General features: G+C 43.5%; 1 protein-coding gene across 4 annotated transcripts; it reads left to right on the top strand.

Annotated features, from left to right (window-relative positions):
- The first annotated feature begins 870 nt into the window (after nt 1-870).
- Nucleotides 871-9,584, top strand: ZNF622 (zinc finger protein 622). 4 transcript variants are annotated; one of them, XM_069853500.1, is made up of 7 exons: nt 871-912; nt 3,028-3,636; nt 5,451-5,708; nt 6,654-6,816; nt 7,449-7,561; nt 8,438-8,581; nt 9,193-9,584. In XM_069853500.1, exons 2-7 carry the CDS (start codon nt 3,030-3,032, stop codon nt 9,318-9,320), a joined length of 1,413 nt encoding a protein of 470 aa, XP_069709601.1. In that variant the 5' UTR covers nt 871-912; nt 3,028-3,029; the 3' UTR covers nt 9,321-9,584. The 4 variants fall into 4 exon arrangements, with proteins under 4 accessions (XP_069709601.1, XP_069709602.1, XP_069709599.1 ...); XM_069853501.1 differs by lacking the exon at nt 871-912 and adding an exon at nt 989-1,011; XM_069853498.1 differs by lacking the exon at nt 871-912 and adding an exon at nt 2,235-2,506.
- The last annotated feature ends 10,505 nt before the right edge of the window (nt 9,585-20,089 follow it).

Raw genomic sequence — 20,089 nt, 5'->3', positions numbered from 1 at the left:
AACATCCTCTACCATAGCCCAGGCAAAGAGTGAACACTCAGGGCTGAGCTTCAATAGAGTCCCTGCGCCCAAGGGTGTGGAGCAGCTTCAAGTGAGGCTGGTCGCAGCTATTGAAGGCACATGAGTGCACTCACAGCTCTGACGGGTTATCTGTTAGAGGGTGAGCTAGAGCACCTCTGCTATGAGGAAAGGCTGAGAGAGTTGGCCTTGTTCAGCTTGGAGAAGAGAAGGCTCCGAGATCTTATAGCAACCTTCCAATACCCAAAAAAGGGCCTACAAGAAAGCTGAGGGGGGACTATTCATAAAGGCTTATGGTGACAGGACAAGGGGGAATACATATAAACTGAAAAGGGGCAGATTTAGACTAGACATTAGGTAGAATTTCTTCACCGGGAAGACACTGGAACAGGTTGCCCAGGGCAGTTGTGGCTGCCCTGTCCCTGGAGATCTTCAAGGCCAGGTTAGATGGAGCCTTGGGCAGTCTTGTCTGGTGAGACGTGTCCTTGCCCATGTCAGGGGGGTTGGAACTAGATGATCTTTAATGTCCCTTCCAACCCTAAATATTCTATGATTCTATAAAGATGTTCTTGATCCTGCGGGGCTGTGAACGCGTGACCCCACGGCCCCTTACAGCCCAAACCAGACCATGGTTCTGTGGCTCCAAACGACGACGAAGCGGGGATCCTGCTGCCTCTCCGCCTATTCCCTCCCTTCTCTCCTGCCGGGAGGTGCCCTGCCCCCGGCAGCGGAGCTGGAACACGGAGCCGCTTCAGCCCCCTCTCAGCCCGCCCCGCGCTGCGCCCGGAAGAGGCCCCGCCCTTCCGGCTCGCGTCCTTCCGGCTCTGGGCCCCGCACTTCCGGGTCGCTGGTCGCTTCCTCCTGGTTGTCGGGCCGGCGGGTGGCGGCGGGCAGGTGTGCGGGGGCCGCGGCGGGAGCGGGACGGGGAGAGGGACCGCCGCCCGGCAGCCCGTGCTGGAGCCGCCCGGCCGGGCCCAGCGCTGCTCTGCTTCGGTTTGGTTTCGGTTTCTTTTTTCCTTTCCGCCTCCCCCCGGGTTGGAGCGGTGCCAGCGTCCGCACCGGGTGCCTGGACGCACACGGGCATGGGGTGGGTTGAGGCGAAGGGACCTTAAAGATCATCCAGTTCCAACCCCCCTGCCGTGGACAGGAACATCCCCCTAGTCCAGGCTGATGAAGGCCCCATCCAGCCCGGCCTTGAACACCGCCAGGGACGGGGCAGCCTGTGCCAGTGCCTCGCCACCCTCATTGTGAAGAAATTGCTCCTTATGTCTAGTCTAAATCTAAATATTGGGAAGAAATTGGCACAAGGTTGCCCAAGGAAGTTGTGGCTGCCCCATCCCTGGAGGTGTCAAAGGACGGGTTGGATGGGGCCTTAGGCACCCTGATCTAGTGGGATGTGTACCTGCCCATGGCAGAGGGGTGGAACTGGGTAATCTTTAAGGTCTCTTCCACCCCAGATTAGTCTATGATTCTATGAATATCTGATAGAAATCTCCCCTCTTTTAGCTTAAAACCATTCCCCCTTGTCCTATCCCTGCGTTCCCTGATAAGGAGCCCCTCCCCAGCTTCCCTGTAGCTCCCTTTAAGCACTGGAAGGTCGCTATAAGGTCTCCTCAGAGTTTTCTCTTCTCCAGGCTAAACACTTCCAACTCTGTCAGCCTCTCTTCACAGCGGAGATGCTCCAGCCCCTTTTGTGTCCCTCCTTTCGACCTGTTCCAACAGGTCTATGTCTTTCCTGTGCTGAGGACTCCAGAGCTGGATGCAGCATTCCAGGTGTGGTCTCACTAGAGCGGAGCAGAGGGGCAGATCCACCTCAGCCATAATAAAGACCCTGTGGGGAGACATAAATTTGTCTCAAAAGGCTTGGCTGAGCCTTGGAGTGAAGGCTTGTGAGCCTTCCAGTTTTGTTTTCCTGAGCCCCATGCAGGGGAAGATTCTGTGCTCTGGTTTTGTGGGTTCAAATAGTAAGTAGAAATGCCTGGGGATGATGGGAACAGCTGGCATAACCACACACGGTTCTGCAAGTGCTTTATCTGCTTGAATAATTTGTGCAGCTTGAATTGTAAATATTATTGCTCCATTCAGTAGTGTGATGTGAAGACTTAACAGCTTTAGAGCCTCTCTCTCTTATGTACCTGTTCTTCTAATCTGTTTTAGGGTTTTTTTTTTATCACCCCCAAGGCGATCTAATATGTAGCTACTGGCCACCTAGGCTGCATCAAAACAAGCGTGGCCAACAGGTTGAGGGAGGTGATGCCGCCGCACTCGACTCTGGTGAGACCTCAGCTGGAGTACTGTGTCCAGCTCTGGGGCCTTTAGTACAGGAAGGACGTGGAGCTCTTGGAAAAAGTCCAACTTAAGGCCATGAAGATGATCAGAGGGATGGAGCACTTCCCATATGAGGACAAACTGAGAGAGTGGAGTTGTTCAGCCCGGAGAAGAGGAGGTTCTGAAGGAGACCTTATAGCAGCCTTCCAGTACTTCAGAGGTACTAGAGGAAAGATGGGGAGAGACTTTTTAGCAAGGCCCGATGGTGACAGGGCAAGGAGTAATGGTTTTAAATGAAGTAGGGGTACAATTAGACTGGATATAAGAAAGGAATTTTTCACCATGAGGGTAGTGCAACACTGAATGAGGTGCCCAGGGAAATAGTGGAGGTCCCATCCCTGGAAGCATTGGAGGTCAAGTTGGATGGGGCTCTGAGCAACCTGATCTAGTTAAAGGTGTCCCTGCTCCTGCAGGGGGGTTGGGCTAGATGACCCGTAAAGGTTTCTTGCAGCCCAAAGCATTCTGTGATTCTTTGGTAGTAATGGACTGGATCAGACTGTTCTGACCCTGAGGTTTCTGCTAGGAGTTTGTGATTAACAGCAAACGTGATTCTGCATCGCTTGGTTTATGGCAGTAAAATACCAGTTTGGGCTAGGAAAGCAATAGGGAGCTCTGCACGTGGGAGGTATGGCAGTTACTTGTCTTTGTTAGCATATTTATTATTTTTTTCCCACATTCTAGAAATGGCAACCTACACTTGCATCACTTGTCGTGTGGCTTTCAAGGATGCTGACATTCAGCGTGCCCATTACAAAACCGACTGGCATAGATACAATCTGAAGCGTAAGGTTGCTGACATGCCTCCTGTCACTGCTGAGAATTTCCAAGAGAGAGTCCTAGCCCAGAGGGCAGTAGCAGAGGAGCAGAACAAAATCACTGCCACTTACTGCACAGTTTGCAGCAAGAGATTCTCCACTTTCAATGCCTATGAGAATCACTTGAAGTCCAAGAAGCACCTGGAGTTGGAGAAGAAGGCTGTTCAAGCTGTCAGCAAGAAGGTGAAAATATTAAATGAAAAAAACCTGGAAAAGGGGCTGGCCCCAGAGAGTGTAAACAAAGATGAAATGAATGCAGCTATTCAGCTGGCCATCAGAGCTCAGCCGTCTTCGTCTCCAAAGAAGACACCTTTACCTCCTAGTAGTGCAAGCAGCTCTCCTGTTTCTAAGGGAAGTGCCAGCGTACCACAGAGTAGAGAACGATCAGAAAAACCTCCACGGCTACAGTGGTTTGAGCAGCAAGCAAAGAAGCTGGCCAAACAGCAACCAGAGGAAGAAGAGGATGAGGAAGAAGGTAAGGCGAGGAACATACTAATAAGAGATGGCTTAGTGTAAGCTATGTAGTTGTTAGTTTTGTGTAAAAGCCTTGTTCTGTTTCTGTAGCAGTACAGAATTTTCCACCAGAAAACATTTCCTGTTAATTAAAGTCTCGGCTTAACAAAGGATTTAAGGTTGGCCCGTGCTTGCAGTCATGGACTTTCTGTTGGTGTCTGAACTGCGAGCTGTGCAAGATACTAATGCGTATGAGAGATGAATATAAATATTTTAAAATATGAGCACTATTTCCCAAGTAAAATTCCAGGGGAAGTTTCTTTTAAGGAAGACTAACAAAAAGCTTACCCTGGAACTACTTCTGTAAAAAATAGATGCACAGAAAATCCAGTCCTGATCATTTGCTGTTGTCTCATCAGTCAGTTTACTGATCTGTTGAAGGGGATGGTTTCATTTTTCTCTGCCCATCAATACCAGAGGAGAAAGTTTGTTCCTTAGCCTGACACTATGGCACAGCTTCTGGCATCTATATTGAAATCAGTTTAGGAGTTGCCGCCTCAGCTGCCTGTTCTTACTGCTTCACCCTTGCTGCTTGTGTGGCTACAGCTGTTTGTTGAAGGTCAGCCTGGAAAGTGAACAATTGAAAAGATCAGAGCTTCAGAATTCCCAGAAAATGGTTATTTTCAACCTGGATGCTTTCAGTGCTGTAGTTTACAGTGCAGCTCCAGATGCACCTATTGGAGCAGTTGCGTGGAGTGGTTAAACTGCAACAAGGGAATGGGTATCAAGTGGGACCATACTATGCCACTGTCACTACTGAAGCCATTGTGTCATGTTATTACATCTGTTACAGCAGTTTTATGCTGGTAAAAGTTCAGTTTCAATTCAGTGAATATGTTCTACAGGAGAAGAAATGTCTTAGAGTACAACTTAACATCTAAAGAAGGAGCCGGCTTGCACCTGCTTTGCATTAATGTGTTAGTCATAAACTGTAATGGTAAAATTAAAATCTCAGTAGGTTTCTGAATGTTAATTTTCCTTTTAAGTAGTTGTGCGGTAATGTTTCCTACAAGCCCTGTTAATTCAGTGCCAAGTCTTTAAAACTACTAGGCTATATCCTATGGCAAAGATTGCTAACTAGCAGCCTGCAACACTAGGTAGTACCATGTTCCCTGTTCTCAAACACTCTGTGCACATAGCACAGAAGGGGACCAGTCGGAATAGAATACTGGGAAATGCTCACTGCCCTAGAACTGAACTTAAAAACGATTTCTAGACCTCTCTAGCAGTATAATCAAGTTGCTGGTTCATGTATCCTTTAATGAGCTCTGCAGTAATCTTGCAAATGTGTAAAGTGTGTATAATCTTGATATATAGTGACATATAACGTAACATAGTGTATCCGTGACAGCTGGCTTTGTTCTCTGTTGTTAACGATGTGCGTGTGAACAGGAGCCTGTTTTCCATCACTGCTGGAAATGTGTATTTTCATGATCCTGACAGAGTTGTGTTGTTTTTAATGAGCCGTGCATACGTTCTAGTGCTCTAGTAAATTAAATTTAAGGCTTTGGAACAACAATAAAGTGTTAATAGCTGAGAAAATGGAGGGGAAAGAAATAGCAGATCTTTCAACTTTTTTAAGAGGAGACTTGAGCATTGCTGTGTGTCTTAGAAAGAAGTGTTTTACTGGCAGTGGTTTATTCTTGCACCTGGAAGTGACTGTGTGGCACTGTGCCTTAAGGACAGAAAATGCTATGTTTTCTATGGTAAACTTTTCTAACTTAATTCTTGTTTTGCTTAATCATATAAATAAATATTTTTTTTAACTTCCTTTAGAAGACTGGGAAGATATGGACTCTGATGAAGACATCGGGTCTGAAGAAGAGGTGGAAAGTGTGGGAGAAGAAGAGGAGGAGCAGGCAGAAGCTGATAGCACCTCTGCTGTTGGGGCCATACCAGTCACTGACTGCTTGTTCTGTCCTCACCATTCAAGATCTCTCACGAAAAATGTGGCCCATATGACAAAAGTTCACAGTTTCTTCATTCCAGACATAGAGTACCTTGTGGATCTCAGAGGACTAATTAAGTACCTGGGTATGCCTGTAAATGTTCTCCTGATTTTGGATAATTACGTACTGTTGATGTTATTCATTTTCACTTGGATATGACTTTAAACATTTTTGGAGGGGTGGGTGTAAAACCTGAGTGTGCCTAATTGAGCATTTTGATCATGAACAGGAATGCAGGTTTTTTGGGGGGGGAGTGAGAGAAAACCCCTTTGAGTAAACATGGTCATGTGCCCTGAACATCTCATGTGGTTTTCTAATGTTGACAAAGTTGTCTGGCTTAATGGCTTTAAGTTGGAGGGGGGAGGATTTAGACTAGACATTAGGAAGAAATTCTTCACAATGAGAGTGAGGCACTGGCACAGGTTGCCCAGGGAAGCTGTGGCTGCCCCATCCTTGGAGGTTTTCAAGGCCAGGTTGGATGGGGCCTTGGGCAGCCTGATCTAGTGGGAGGTGTCCCTGCCCGTGGCAGGGGGTTGGAACCAGATGATCTTTGAGCTGTCTTCCAACCCAAACTATTCTATGATTCTACAAACGTGAAGTTTAGGACTTTTGCTAAAGTGTGCATATGAACAGTGTTAGTCTAGTAATGAGTTGCAAGTAGTTGCCTCATCAGTTTAAATACTTGTGAGAGAGCTGAAACCTAGGAAAAAGTATCTTCCTAGAAGTCTACAAATAATGATGAGATTAATTCTGGAGTATGCAATAGAAAACTATATTTGAAGTATGAAATTTATTACTGAGAATACATAATAATCCATACATTATCGTATGAAATCTTCAAGTGCTTCATCAGTCCCTGATGGAATTAAGTGGTCAAGGCATAGGAACAGCAGGACTTTTCTGGAAATGAAGGGCTCAAGGCTCTTACTTAGTCCGTGCCTGTAAGCTGGAAAGGCTGCATTGCAGAAATGCTAATTGTTGACTTGGGGGGCTCTACTCAGACCAACAGAAGTGTCAATATTTTCTGCAGGAGAGAAAGTTGGCGTTGGGAAAATCTGCATCTGGTGCAATGAAAAAGGGAAATCCTTCTACTCTACAGAAGCAGTACAGGCTCACATGAATGATAAAAGCCACTGCAAACTCTTCACAGATGGAGATGCTGCCTTGGAATTTGCTGATTTCTATGATTTTAGGTGAGGATGCTTTTCTTTGAGGGGAGTACAGATGGCAACAGACAGAAGGACAGTCAAGTGTTACATCAGATATTATGATTCATTCTTTTCCTCATTAATTTAATTAACTTAGTCCAGTTTCTGATTCTGATGCTTATTTTGCCCAGCTAGTTCACTTTTCTACCTAAGCATAACAACTCTGCTCCTGTGACCACTTATACCAGTCCTACGTGAAACTAGATTTTGAATTCTGTTTTGTATGTGTGTTGTTACTGAGTCAGATTTCATTGCACCAACAGAAATGGTCAGAAATACCTCCTGTTGTGGTGATGGGTGCATTTAGCAGGGTTTCTTGGAGCTCTCATTCAGTAGCTTTGCAGAGCTGGTGGGCTGCACCATGGTGGCTTTTCACCGTAAGTCAATGTTAAGCGTGCAGCAGCAGAACCATTCTGAGTTTTACAGAATCAGGTAGAAGAAGGGTGGTCCTTGTCTTCAGCCTGTGAAAGGTGCTACTGGGAAGAACTCTGACCAGGTCAGGCGAAACGTGACAATGTTTGTGGCTTGCCATAGCTGGGCATAGCAGTTTGTGTCATGGGTCAGGATAGCTGTGGCTGATCACCATGTATAAACCATGTACCACTACTCTTCCGCAGGAGCAGCTATCCTGATCACGAGGATGGGGAAGATGCACAGGTGCCTGGAGAGCGTCCAGCAGTGAGAGAGTTGGATTATGATGATGACACCATGGAACTGATCCTTCCTTCAGGTAGACATAGGATTTGTGTTACAACATGCTTTATCTGCGTTTCTCTTGGCTGCAGCTGTTGCCTGAAGTGTAGGTCATTGTTGTAAGTGTTTTCCTTTGGCAAGGGAGATTTTGCATCTACCTGTCTTTGGGGTTTTGGTCTCACTTCTCATTATTTTCACTTCCAAGTAGTTTGGCTTCTTCAGCATTAACATGTGTGGACTGGGGCAGGGGCTTCCTTTGCTCACTTTACCTTTTCATTAGCCTGTGACTCTCATGATATATTCCAAGAGTTTCTATATCTTGTTTTAGTGCACGTTGGAGAAGCTATAACTTAAGTTATCTAGCGTAGTATTTTTACTGAGAGGCACCTGGTAACTAACTTAGTAAACAAGTTCAGTAAAATTATTTTATTTAAACAACCTTACTCCTGTCTTGTATAGCTTTTGGCACTCTTGATTGCATTTTTTTTGTTTTGATGGTTTTTGTATGAGGGGACTTCAGCCCTTTTATTCTGAGAAGTGCTGTTGGCTACACAGTAACAGATTTCCTGAATGTCAGCAAGTTACTTCCCTAGTTATTTGAAACAGCAATGCCTCTCTGCTCATTATCCTAATTAGGATTTTCTGATAACTGCCTGTTTGTTACCTAAGCTAAGGCCCTCTCAAACAGTAGCACTCTGTTGTTTGCTTTTTTTTGCTTCGAGTGCAGTGCAACAGTTCTTACAGTAACTACACAGAGTTTCTAGTAGTCCCGAAGTTTTAAGGTTCTGGGCCTTTTAAAAACATTTCTCAGCATAGGGATTTCCCACAGTTTTCACAATATGCTTGAATAGTGCAGAAATAGTTTCAGAAATTGCTTCATTATGAGTAATGAGATGTCCCCTCCTCTGAACAGGGGCAAGAGTGGGTCATCGTTCTTTAATGACGTACTACAAGCAGCGGTTTGGTCTGTCAAGAACAGTGGCTGTTGTGAGAAATAAGAAGGCAGTGGGTCGGGTGTTGCAGCAGTACAGAGCTTTGGGCTGGACGAGCCAGACAGGTAAGTGACAATGTGAGCTTTTTGCAGAGGAAGAAGTTCTAGGATGTCATCTCTCCACATTCAAATAGATCGAGCTTGTTTCACATTTGTGGGGTTTTATGCAGTAGCTTGTCTTCCACTCAGTTCCCTTTCATTCTTAACATCCAAGCAGAATGAGTTATAGGAAGTTGTTGGTGTTTAAAATCTGTTGCACCTTCTGTGCAAACCTTTCAGTTCATTAACTTGCATGTTTGTGATATTCAAGATTCATTGGTTTCTGCCAGTCAAAACCACTACTCCTGCTAGTTTAATAATGTGACATAAATCATCCATTGGTAGTTAAGAGTAGTTTTCCAGTTGGGGAGCAATGATGTGATCTATATCCACTTTTGAAATACAAGAATCACACATTGGAAAGCAGAACAACCTTTTCCCTTAATCACTGTCATGGATTTTCATAGAGGGAACTGGCCATTCCCAAGACAAAAGTGAAGATAAGGGTGCCAGTATGGGATTCCTTCCCAACACAGCTAACAGCTGATGTAAATGGAAAGATGAGCTTGTTTGCATCTAAGTAATAAGTAGGCTTCCAGGCATTTATTCCTTGTTCTCTTCTTCCTCTTTCCCTGAAGGGGCAGCCTTTGCTCAGCGGCGTGATATGCAGTACCTGCAGAGAATGAAGTCAAAGTGGATGCTCAAGACAGGAATGAAAAACAATGCTACAAAGCAGATGCATTTCCGCATGCAAGTCAGATTCTGAGTTCCCAAGAGAGCTGCATGCAACTGGTTTTGGGCAGGGGGAATTAATGGTTTCTGGGTCAAGGATTCTGTTCTTAAAATTGACTTGGTGCCTATCAAGTGAGGATGCGTAGGCTGACGTGCCTGCCTGTCTGTGAGAAAAAGAGCGGGGAGCTTGTCTCTTCCAGTGAAATGATGATTGGCCTAACTTAAAAAAAAAAATCTTAAATGGAATATGTAGTAAAGTAGTCACTGCTATGAATAAAGATGAATGCATACCCTTGCAGCCTGTCTTTGTGCAGTCCTTTTCTGTGGGACAGTTGGCATTGTCATTTCACTAAGTTTGTTTGATTCCCAATTCTGTAAAATGGTTGAGGTCCTAGGGAGAGAAGGTCCTAGATCTAGGAGCCTGTAGAGGACAGAGCCCGAGATGGGAATGTATTGAGGGTTTTCACTTGTGGTGCCAGACATAAGTTAGCTGGGTGTTTTGGACTTCTAGTTGGCACTGTTGAGGAGCAAATTGGAGAACAGAAATTCTGGGAAGATTAAGAGATAATTGTTTAAAGAAATGCACTGATGGAAAACAATTCCAGGATTAATCTTGACTGTATGTGTTTAATGCTCCAGTTCAGTGCAGGATTAGTAATTTACAATGCACTTGTTTTATGTTGAATTGTATGAATTTTCATTACTTAAAACCTGCTTAAAATTAACCCTAATATTTAAAAGATTTCCTGATTAATATTCTAAAGTTACTATTGATGGCAGCTTTTGTTGTGCTCATTGCGTACTGGTGTTCCATGTGATCTCCTGAAACAAAGTGACCCAAGACGTGTTGGCTAGAAAAGAGGCTGGCTCTCCCACTGAAGCAGGTGAACAGTTACAGGCAGTTGTAGAGAAAACTTCCTTGCTAAAGAGCTGAGGCAGCAGCACTAGTGTCAGTCCTGGTGCGTTGTAGAAGTTAAAAGCTTCCATGACCTTACCAGGAGGTGGGCACTTACACACAAAGGTGTAGACTCACTCATGAAGCTCTGAGATGCTGTGTGCTGAGCACTGTGAGTGTGCACCACAGGAAAACTTCTACTTGTTTGCCTATGTGTTCATTGTGAAGGCAGCTGCAGCTGGCTATGGTCAGGCTGCACTTGCGCATTGCAGGATTACTCTGGATTCCCTAGAAGTGGCTTTCATTGGCATGATTTTAATATAAATTTTCTTCCTCTCCTGGGCATGGTATGTGCACAATTATCAAGGGGGATAGCAGGGGGAGACTTTGTCAATTAACACTATATTTTGACCTCTTAAAATAATCCACTAAATTCTGCCTAAGAATTAAATTTGGAAAAAAGTAGTACTGTTGGCACATCAACACTGCTGGAAGAGATATTTATGGGACTCTTAAGAAAGTGATCATCTCTCAATGGAGGTGCATGCTGTGTCATTTTGTTTTGTGAGTTTGTTTGTGGTGTTTTGCATTTTGGTTATTTTCTTTTGCTGTTTGATAAATTCTGCTGCCTTGCAAGTTTTTTACTGTTCCTGTTTTTACTGAGCAGACAACTTGATCAGTAATGTAGGCTATAGACTTGACACAGCATTTTGTAAATCAAGTGACTAATGCATTAAAAAGGCACAGATTTGATTGAAGGGAACACTGAAACAGAGAGAATTTTGAAAAAAGGCTGTGTTCACACCCAAAATCTTAAACTAAAGTTGGGCTGATGAGTGAATATTTTTTTTTCCTGACAAGGCAGAGTTACCGCCATTGTGCATCCATAGCTTCATCTAGCTCACGTCTGAATTCATTCTAGACAGTTTGCTCTGGGCTATTGGACTTCACTCTCAGAGTTGGAAGTAAGAGATCTAGTCTCGTCTGTATGACTCCAGCTATGAGAATCTTAACGTCATATCCTTTATTACACTCATAACCTTTATTACACTCATAACCTGGCACAACTTGCCAGGTTGGCAATCTGTGGTATAGATTTTAGCCCTGAGGGTACATTGTACTTCTTGTTTGTCAAGCCTCAGCATCTGGCCCTTGGGGACTGCTTGTATCTTTCTTCTTTGAAGTTAAAGATTGTTATCGAAGGGTCCTGATGCTTATGGACAAATTAGATTTTCCTTACACATAGAGCAAAGTGAAATGCCACAGAAATGTAGAAAGGGGTTAGACATCTTAACCAGGACCTTAACTTGAAGCCTTGAAGCCTGCTGAACTGGTTTTGAATACCAGCACAAGTCTGCAGTTAGCATCAGAACGCTGTTCAGTCTGGAGCTTTTGGAAAGCACTCATGGAATATCCCAAACTCACATTAAGGACAGGACTGTTATCCTGGAAGAGTTGAGCTTAACATAGTACAGTTGCTAATGTCTTAGAGGTTGGTGTTAAATAGTCTTGGCAGTGAAGGCAGAAATACAAGGAGATAGTTGATCCAACGGCAAATGACTTTGGGTCTGCAAGGTTCAGGCTGAAGATGCATGGAGTTTGCTGCTCTCCTCAGTGTGAAAGGGCGCAAAGGAAACTCCTCTGTGCAGACTTGCTCCAAGAAGCCTGCTGCTTAGGAAATTATGGGGATTGCCTGAATTTCCTGAACCATCTGCTTCAGAAAGAAATGCAAGTAAGCAAAAATGAAAATTGCTAGTCATTTGGCAAATCACAGGGAAGCTGAAGGAGGCACTTTGTATTATATGCACCTGTGATTCTGTCCTATACATCTTACTGCAGTTCAGAAGAAAATGGAGGAGAGGTATGGAAACCTACTGGTATTCTAAAGGAAGTTTTAACTCCAAGCTAAAAAATTAGTCCTTTGGAAAACCAGCAGAGGGCATAGGAAAGCTTTTCTTAGTGTTTACTATAAAAATAAACATAGTAAGAGTACCTTCATATCAAATACAGGTAGGGTGAGAAGACAGAGCTCACCGCTAACATGAGTTAAAATTAGCGATAGACCTGTGTGAGATGAATTGCGATTCATATCTTTATGTTGGTCCAGGGAGAGTGTTGCTGGCAAAGGGCACGCAGACAAGTGTGCAGACAGCGTATGACATCCAGCAACAGTGCTGCAGTCTGCACAGCTTGCAGATAACTCCAGCTATGTCAAAGATCTGAGAGTACTTTTATTAAACACGCTTCACGGTGTTACAGGTTAATCTTTTACCTGCCTAGCCTAAATCCTAAAGACTGTACAACAGATAGTAGAGGGCAATTTTTTGTTTCCTAAAGAAATTCCAAATAATGATGGTTCCCATTAAGAAGCTGTTTTTCCAGCTATGACCTGGCCTTGCACTTGTGCTCCCCTGCTCTAACCTTACGTTTTCTGGCTCTTAGGGTGAGAATGAGAAGAAGGTAAAGTCCGAAGGCAACCAAATAGATTTGAGACAATCTGGGTGTAGTGGATACTCTGGGGCAAGAATTTCCTGGTGAGACTGTGATTCAGAGGGTGTGCCATTCCCAGAGGAGATGATCCTTTCTCAAGCTGCTGCACTCATAGTGCAAAAGGCTAGGAAGAAGCATAGGGAAGATATCCCATTTTGGACAAGGCTGGGGTTCTGCCTGTCCATCCAGTCATAGCAGACTGTTGAAGTGGTCCCGATGCTGCACCAAGCATCGCAGAATGAATCAGCAGAACGAAAGAATTGGTGAAGCTGGTAGAGTACATCTGCTGTCTCCTTTTGGAAGTGGTTCTTTTGTTTTGTATGCTTAAGTTATTTAAAAGCAACCCAAGTGGTACTAGAGGGAAAAACGTGTGCTTGTTATCTAGAAGGGAGGGGACCAAGAAAAAAAGAGGGAAGCAAATGGGATGTAGAGTGTGATAGAGACACAAGAGAGTCACGTATGTAAATTTCAGTAAAAGTCAGGTGTGAAAATTTCATTTTCATGACTTAATTTCATAGTCAGCACCCCCTCCAAGTGCACATAATTGATCCCTAATGAGTTTCCACAAGGTAGAGGGCTTAAAGGAGCTGGACTGTTGCCCAGCTCACATCTGATGCTTGGGTGGCATCTGAGTGAGATTCTTTGCTACAATTCTTCAGAGTTATTTTTGGTCCATTAAAACTTAGCCCCTCCTGTGCTAATCGGGCTTCATTGTTCAAGGGTTTGGTCATCTTACATACTATCTGCATAAAGCTGCTGGTAGAAAACTGCGCTTCAGAGACTCAAGTCGGTTTATACCAGTATGACCTATAATAGATGAGAGGTTAGAGATAAGCTTTAGGCCACATCTGGCTGAAAATTTAAAATATATCTTAAAAGCTTTGAATATTAGTAGTTAATTGCTTTAGGCCAACTGATGACCATGCTGCATCTGAAGAACAGCATTCACCACACTGTCGTCAAATCCTGAATCCTCAGCAGTCAGCAGGGCCTGGATAGTTACGATGATCAATTGATGGCACTTCATGTGTTGGCAAGCCCAGTCAATTCTTTTCAGGAATCTGACCCAGAAGAAAAGTCTGTTTTCTTCCACTATATCCCAAACTACCCTGCATAAGACGCTGCAGTCAGGCACTTCAGGAACAACAGAAGCAGTAACAGGAGACTTGTAGCCGGTTTTGTGTTAAGGATTTCTGCACATATCTAGGGTACCAGACTAAAAGCAGAATGATAAATGCTAGCTGGACCAGGGAGGGAGTCAGAATTGCTCTCCTCTAAAAGCAGTCAGCACTTCCCAGTGTAAAGTTATGTGAGTCTTTCCAAAAGCAAAAAGGGGTCATTGAAAAGGTTTTAAAATAATGACATTACCAAACAAACATTTACTGCTTTGTGCAGTTCTCTAATGCAAGAAAATGTGTTATTGAAGACTGAAATATGCTTTCTATCATTCATTACTCTTGTTGCGTTGGAGTCTTATTTGCTTCTGACTTCATTGGATTTATTTTTTCAGCTTTTTTATCTTTGCTGAGAATTTACAGTGATAAATTCCATAACCTTGGGTGTGGAAGTAGGAGGTTTGCTACTCCTGCATTGTGTGTTAATAGACAAAAGTGAATGTCTACCGGGCCTCAAAAGGAGTGCATATTCACATCATCAGATGACCTTATATCTTAACATTCCTTTCTTGAAGGATCTTCAGGAAACAGGTCTGGGTAGGAATTACAGACAGTCAATAACCTGAATAACAGAATTAGCTGCAGCAAATGTAATTGGCTAAGAGGAGTGGGGATCTTTAAATTTCTTATGAGCTCTAGAGGCCACAAAGAATAACCAAATGTTTTACAAAATGAAATTTATAGCAAGATGCTTTCTTCCTTGGAACACTTCATTCTTTATTCTGCCAGATCAGTGAGAACTCTTTTTTTCTTAAATAATTAAAGTGCGCCTGGAAGATCCAGAGAGAAATTTACAAAACTAAGTGGCTTGGTAAATAGTCACCAGAGCAATAGATGTTGCATTCGTACAACAAATGGGTAAACCACGCACCTCAGACGCTGAGGAAAAATGGAAAAATGCTGCAGGATAGGCTAGTACTCGGCTCTGGGGACATTTTCCAGCAAGCTTGGTAGGAAAAAGTGTCTTCCCCAGCACATACGCTGCGGCACATCGGCCACAGTGCTCCAAAAGAGATTTCAGCCGCTGCAACGCACTATGTCAGGCTCTGTAACAGACACAGGTACAGCCCCAAATACCAGCTGAGGCCCGAGTGTGGTGTTCTTGCCTCTGTTTCCTCTGCTATTTGTGGTTCTTTTAAGCTAGAAAAGAGGACATGCTTGTAAACCTCAAGGCCAACTTGCCTTACATCGCTCCACCTCAACCAAATCCCACCATGCAGAAACAATTTCACATTTCCTATCCCTGCCAATGCCTGTTAATGATTTGGCAGGGTTTGTACAGTCATCTAAAGATACATTGGCTTCTTTTTTTGGCTTGGGTAGCTTTCCACCCTTAAATTTCTGCTCTTTACAGTCAGGAAAGCAATCTGGCTTTCCTGGGCAAGATCTGCCTTTGGTCTCACACAATTCTGCTACACTAACCACCACCATCACCTTAGCCAGTAAGGCAACTATGTGCTTACATTATATGCACTGAAAATCTGGATAAAACATTCACTGAAGTGTTCCCAAATCCAGATATTTTCTGACATCTATCATAGGCGCAGTCATACCTAGCTCACTGAATTCCTTGCCATCATGGTATTTCAATAAATCCTGCTGTATTTTAACTAAACTGTGCTGATGAAGAACACGCTTTCAAATCTCAGCAGATGAAGAATTGGTTCAAGGTTTTTTTCCATTAAGCGTTAGGCAAGAACAACTAAAATTACCTGAAACTGGCCATAGACCAGGGATAAACCTAGACTGTTATTTTTATTCAGATGGTGTGTTGTAAGTTTATTCCACATCCAAGTGCCTGATAATTGGCATTGTCTTTCTTCATTTTTAATACAAGGCACATGCCAGCTGCATCTGCTTTCCTGCCAATAGAAGGTTCATTATCCTATAGTGAAGGGAAAAGCGACAAGTAAGGTGCAAAGCTCTATCCACCATCCTCAAATGCTTTAGAGATTGGCTGACCAGTGTCAGTAGAAGCCCCATAGTTCATTGTACAGTCTATTTTTGTTGGCTCAACTGTCTTCTTAGCTCAGCCACGCCTGCCGTAGCTGCAGAAGAGAGACCATGTTACACTTAAGTTTGTCATTGACTCGTCCAACACCTAAGTCACCACAGTTCTTACCACAACACGGTTCCTGACAGAAAAATCAGCATTTTATAGGTAGAGGGGAGGAGCAGTGCAATCCTGGTTTATTTCTGTAGCCATTTGCAGAGCACAAAGAGAGGATTAGGTGGCTCAGCTGTGGCCACATAACCCTCTAGCAAGGAGCTACAATGAACTGATCAACGGGATCTAATGCAACATCTCACCTCACCCCAGGATCTGGGCATCTATCTTCACTTGTAATCTGAAACAGAGTCCTCTCCTGAGAGGAGGTGTTTTTCAGATAACTGATCAGAACTGATTTGAACCTTTAAGTTCTTGCAGGAGGGTGCCCCTACTTCTTAATTAATAGGCCGGCTGTTCAAATTCTTTGTTACTAGGCAGTTATATATAGAAATCAGCCAGATGCCTTTGAAGTTTTATTTTAAATGACTCGGTCATTTGGCCCCATGAATCATCATCCATTTTTTTTCTGTACTGTGGCATAGCTCCAATAAGCAATCCCAGCACAGCCATTAAGAATAGCTGAGGTACTTTCAGCAGGATTACAGCCAAAGCTGTACACACATACCTAAGTTGCTCAGGGTCATGTCTACAGGAAATTAGTGCCAGCATCTGCAGCCAGCCCTCCTCAAACATTTATCATGTCTCACCAGCAGGATCATCTGGACTTAGGAAGGTCATCAAGCATTAAACAGTTTGGAAATCCACCTGTTCTTACCAATGGTCAGATACCGTTTCACGGTGCCCTTGTTTTGCCACTGCTTATATCACCTTTTTTCTAGGGCATCTCAAGCTGGCTAGTAGCTCCAAATCTATGCTTTGTTCCTTGACACCTGCCCTGTTAGGAGACTGAACTCCAAGTAAAGGAAAAGAAGCTCCTTGATTACTCTAGCAAACAACCAAAGGAAATCTGATAGCAAAATAACTTTTTACATATTTTTCTTCCTGCAGTTTGTGTCAGCGGGAGCAGAGCACAGCTCACATTCTCACATGCTCACTTAGGCGAGGCATTCCAGCATGCAGGCTCTTGAACTTCCACACTCATTTTTATGCCTGTCTGTGGCAGCTGCAGCTATTAACAGCAAATCACTCAAGCAGAGAGAATAAATAAATCTTCTGTTATTCTGTATAACATTTTACCGGCTCATTGATTGTGAGGAAATAATCCCGTTTTGACTGGCTAGATTGTTTCACGTCCAGTGGCAAGTGCAAGAAATCACCATGCTTAGGACTGAAGGTCATACAAATTCATTAAATTGCACGTCAGGAGCATCCATCTTAACTGTGCCCCACCTGCCCACATTGTCAGTAGCACTTAAAATTTTCCTGTAAGTCTTTCAAACCTTCACACAAAAAAATATCATGAGAAGATTAAAAGGCAACTGTTACCTAGAATTCTTGATTAGAGCCCTCTCTCTGTGGTTTTGTTTAAAAGCAACATTATGAGAGCAGTTTATGGGCTTTTCTCTCTTATTAGCATTCCATTCTTGCTAAGACCTTGCACCTTTAATAAATCTTTGCTTCTCAGGGTTTTATAGTGTACCACTTACATCTGGGATGCTTCCAAACTCTGCATGACATTCATTCAAGGCATTCATTCCTCTTGGCTACTATCTCAAGGGGAATCTCTTGAGAATATTCTCAGGAATGCACACATCTTTATCTGCCCTGTTTTAATTCATTAGTTGCCTAAGAGCAGCTCTCAAGGTTATCAGAGCAAAAAAAATGAAATCTGCAGTACGGCTTAAAGGGCTTGGAGAAAAAGAAGTATTATGAGGAGGGGAGGAGATTTCTAGCAGTCAAAGACCCCTGCAAACTGAGTTTGTAAAGGTTTGCAGTCTGCTAGAATAGAGTCCCAGTGGAACTTTAGAGGTTAACATTTACAGAGTTAGTTAATGTTCTATAAGTCCATTAAAGAAGCAGGTGATTTTCCTATAAACCAACCACTTCAGAAAAATATTAACTATAGCCACTCAACCAATTTCTAGCTATGGAATTGTTTCTCAAGTAGATGTCATTTATTTTACTTAGTTCCTTTTTAACTTCTTTGTTTGTCTTACTTCTTAGTTATCATGTACACAGGGCTTTTGCTTTTTCTCTCTGTGCTGTCCTACAACTAACTATTTTATGAGCCATTGAAGAGTAAACTGGAATTGCTTCATTAATAAAACAGCATCAATTTATGAATGACTATCCAGCAGGTTTCGGAAAACTGTCTTCCTCCTTGGCCAAGGTGATGATATTGCAAAATGCCTCAGCATTCTTGCACGTCTATTCATCTTCCTATCTGACATGCCCTAGCTGAAGTACAGCTACAGATCAAGGTTACAGCAGGAAAGAGATAAATGTATCCAGACAGAAGGAAAAAATAAATCTTGCAGTAGGGACCAAGGTTGCTTCTACAGTTCACAGGGCCACACAACGCTGGGGATGTTCTCCCCAAAAGCTCAGCTTTTAAGAAGGGCTTAGAGTCCAGCTGATCTTTGAGGTTGCCTAATGTAATTTATATTATTTACAAACATGCTTTTAGTTGCTCAGTACATTCAGTTAACATGGGATGTGTGATCACTTGATTGCTTTCCTTTCCCTGCTGTCTGTTGTCTGCATTTGGAGACTAAAATGCAGGACATTTAGTCGTGTATTTGGACACTAAAATACAGAGAAACCCTGTTGATTCAGTTGCTGGATTCGTCCCTCAGACAGCAATCTCTAAGCTTGCTTTCAACAATGTCTCATCCATTCAGTTATGGAAGATACTCACCTTTGTGAGGACCCAGTACACTCAGAATGGCTTCAAAAGGGACAAACCGTTTCTTGCTTTTTCTGTAGCTGAGTTCCTTGCATCTCATGGAGACAGAACTTGCTTTATGACATACAAGCATTTGTTACACTTTTGAGCAGGGATGTAAAATGTTATAGATAGTGCATCAGCCTCACAGAAAATGCAGGTTCAGTCCACTTCCAACAGCAAACACATAAATTGCCTTGAAGTCTATAAATATAGCCCGTAACAGCAAAAAGAGGACAGGGCAGACTATTGCTTTTTGCAATACAATGGTCTGCAGTGCAGCTATTAAAAAGCAAAAACATTTCTGCCACAGGGATAAATTGACTCCAGAAGTCAACCACAACAAAGTGAACCGCAGCCAGCTGACTGGAAGCAGCTCAGTTCAGCATATTGGGAATGTAGGAGCTTCTGTGTCGTACCTTGACAACTTTCACCAAAATCCATCACATCCCATTACATTGCAGAGTGTCTGCATGAGGGGTGAAATGCTCTTTCCTGCAGCCCTGGGGAAAATGTACTGCATGCCGCAGAGCTAAGGGGCTTGCATAAGAAATCCCACCTCTGCATCCAACCCAGACACAGGCATTGCACATGCAGAGGCAGAATCCAGCGGAGGCTGCTGCCTAACACCAGATCTTTTCAGTCTCAGTTCTTTGTGCTGAAAGCAGAAAGCAAAAAACCCTGACTTTCCTCAAGGTGTGCTTGAAAACAACAGTCAGTCATAAGGAGATGTTTTGATAAGGGAAAATTTTCTCTGAGAGCCCTGAGGTAAGCAGGTAAAAGAAGGGAAAGGGGTAAAACATGAAGGGAAGACCCATGGCTGGAAACATACAAGTTTGTGCACTGTGGTAAAGACCACCTCTCCTTTATTCATCCAAGGTGGCTGCACTTCTGCCTGGCAGAGAGACAAGGCCAGGACAACAGGCCAGTCATACTGCCCATTTCAGCTGACATAGAATCATAGAATCACCAGGTTGGAAGAGACCCACCGGATCATTGAGTCCAACCATTCCTCTCAAATACTAAACCATGCCCCTCAGTGCTTTGTCCATCCGTCCCTTAAACACCTCCAGGGAAGGTGACTCCACCACCTCCCTGGGCAGCCTGTTCCAGTGCCCAATGACCCTTTCTGTGAAAAATTTTTTCCTAATGTTCAACCTAAATGTCAATGTTACTCTGGACACAGGAGGCCTTGATTGGTAGACCAAATTATCTGCCACTGTAACTGAAAACCAGTCTTCAGTAAGTAATATCCAGATGGGTATTTCCGAAAACATGGGCACTAATTGTGATGCCAGTCTGCCAAACAATGCCAACAGGACCCTTGAGAACAGAGCATCCCCTCTGC

The sequence above is a fragment of the Phaenicophaeus curvirostris genome, chromosome 3, assembly GCF_032191515.1.
Source record: "Phaenicophaeus curvirostris isolate KB17595 chromosome 3, BPBGC_Pcur_1.0, whole genome shotgun sequence".
Classification (NCBI taxonomy): Eukaryota; Metazoa; Chordata; class Aves; order Cuculiformes; family Cuculidae; genus Phaenicophaeus; species Phaenicophaeus curvirostris.
Note: the sequence above shows the minus strand (reverse complement) of the source record. Positions and strands in the feature narration are given on the sequence as shown.

Coding starts and splice junctions, on each gene's coding strand:
- ZNF622 (XM_069853498.1), top strand. CDS start 2,383: ATGAAGATGATCAGAGGGATGGAGCACTTCCCATATGAGGACAAACTG. Junction 5,709..6,653: donor AGGACTAATTAAGTACCTGG/GTATGCCTGTAA, acceptor TATTTTCTGCAG/GAGAGAAAGTTGGCGTTGGG. Junction 8,582..9,192: donor GGGCTGGACGAGCCAGACAG/GTAAGTGACAAT, acceptor CTTTCCCTGAAG/GGGCAGCCTTTGCTCAGCGG.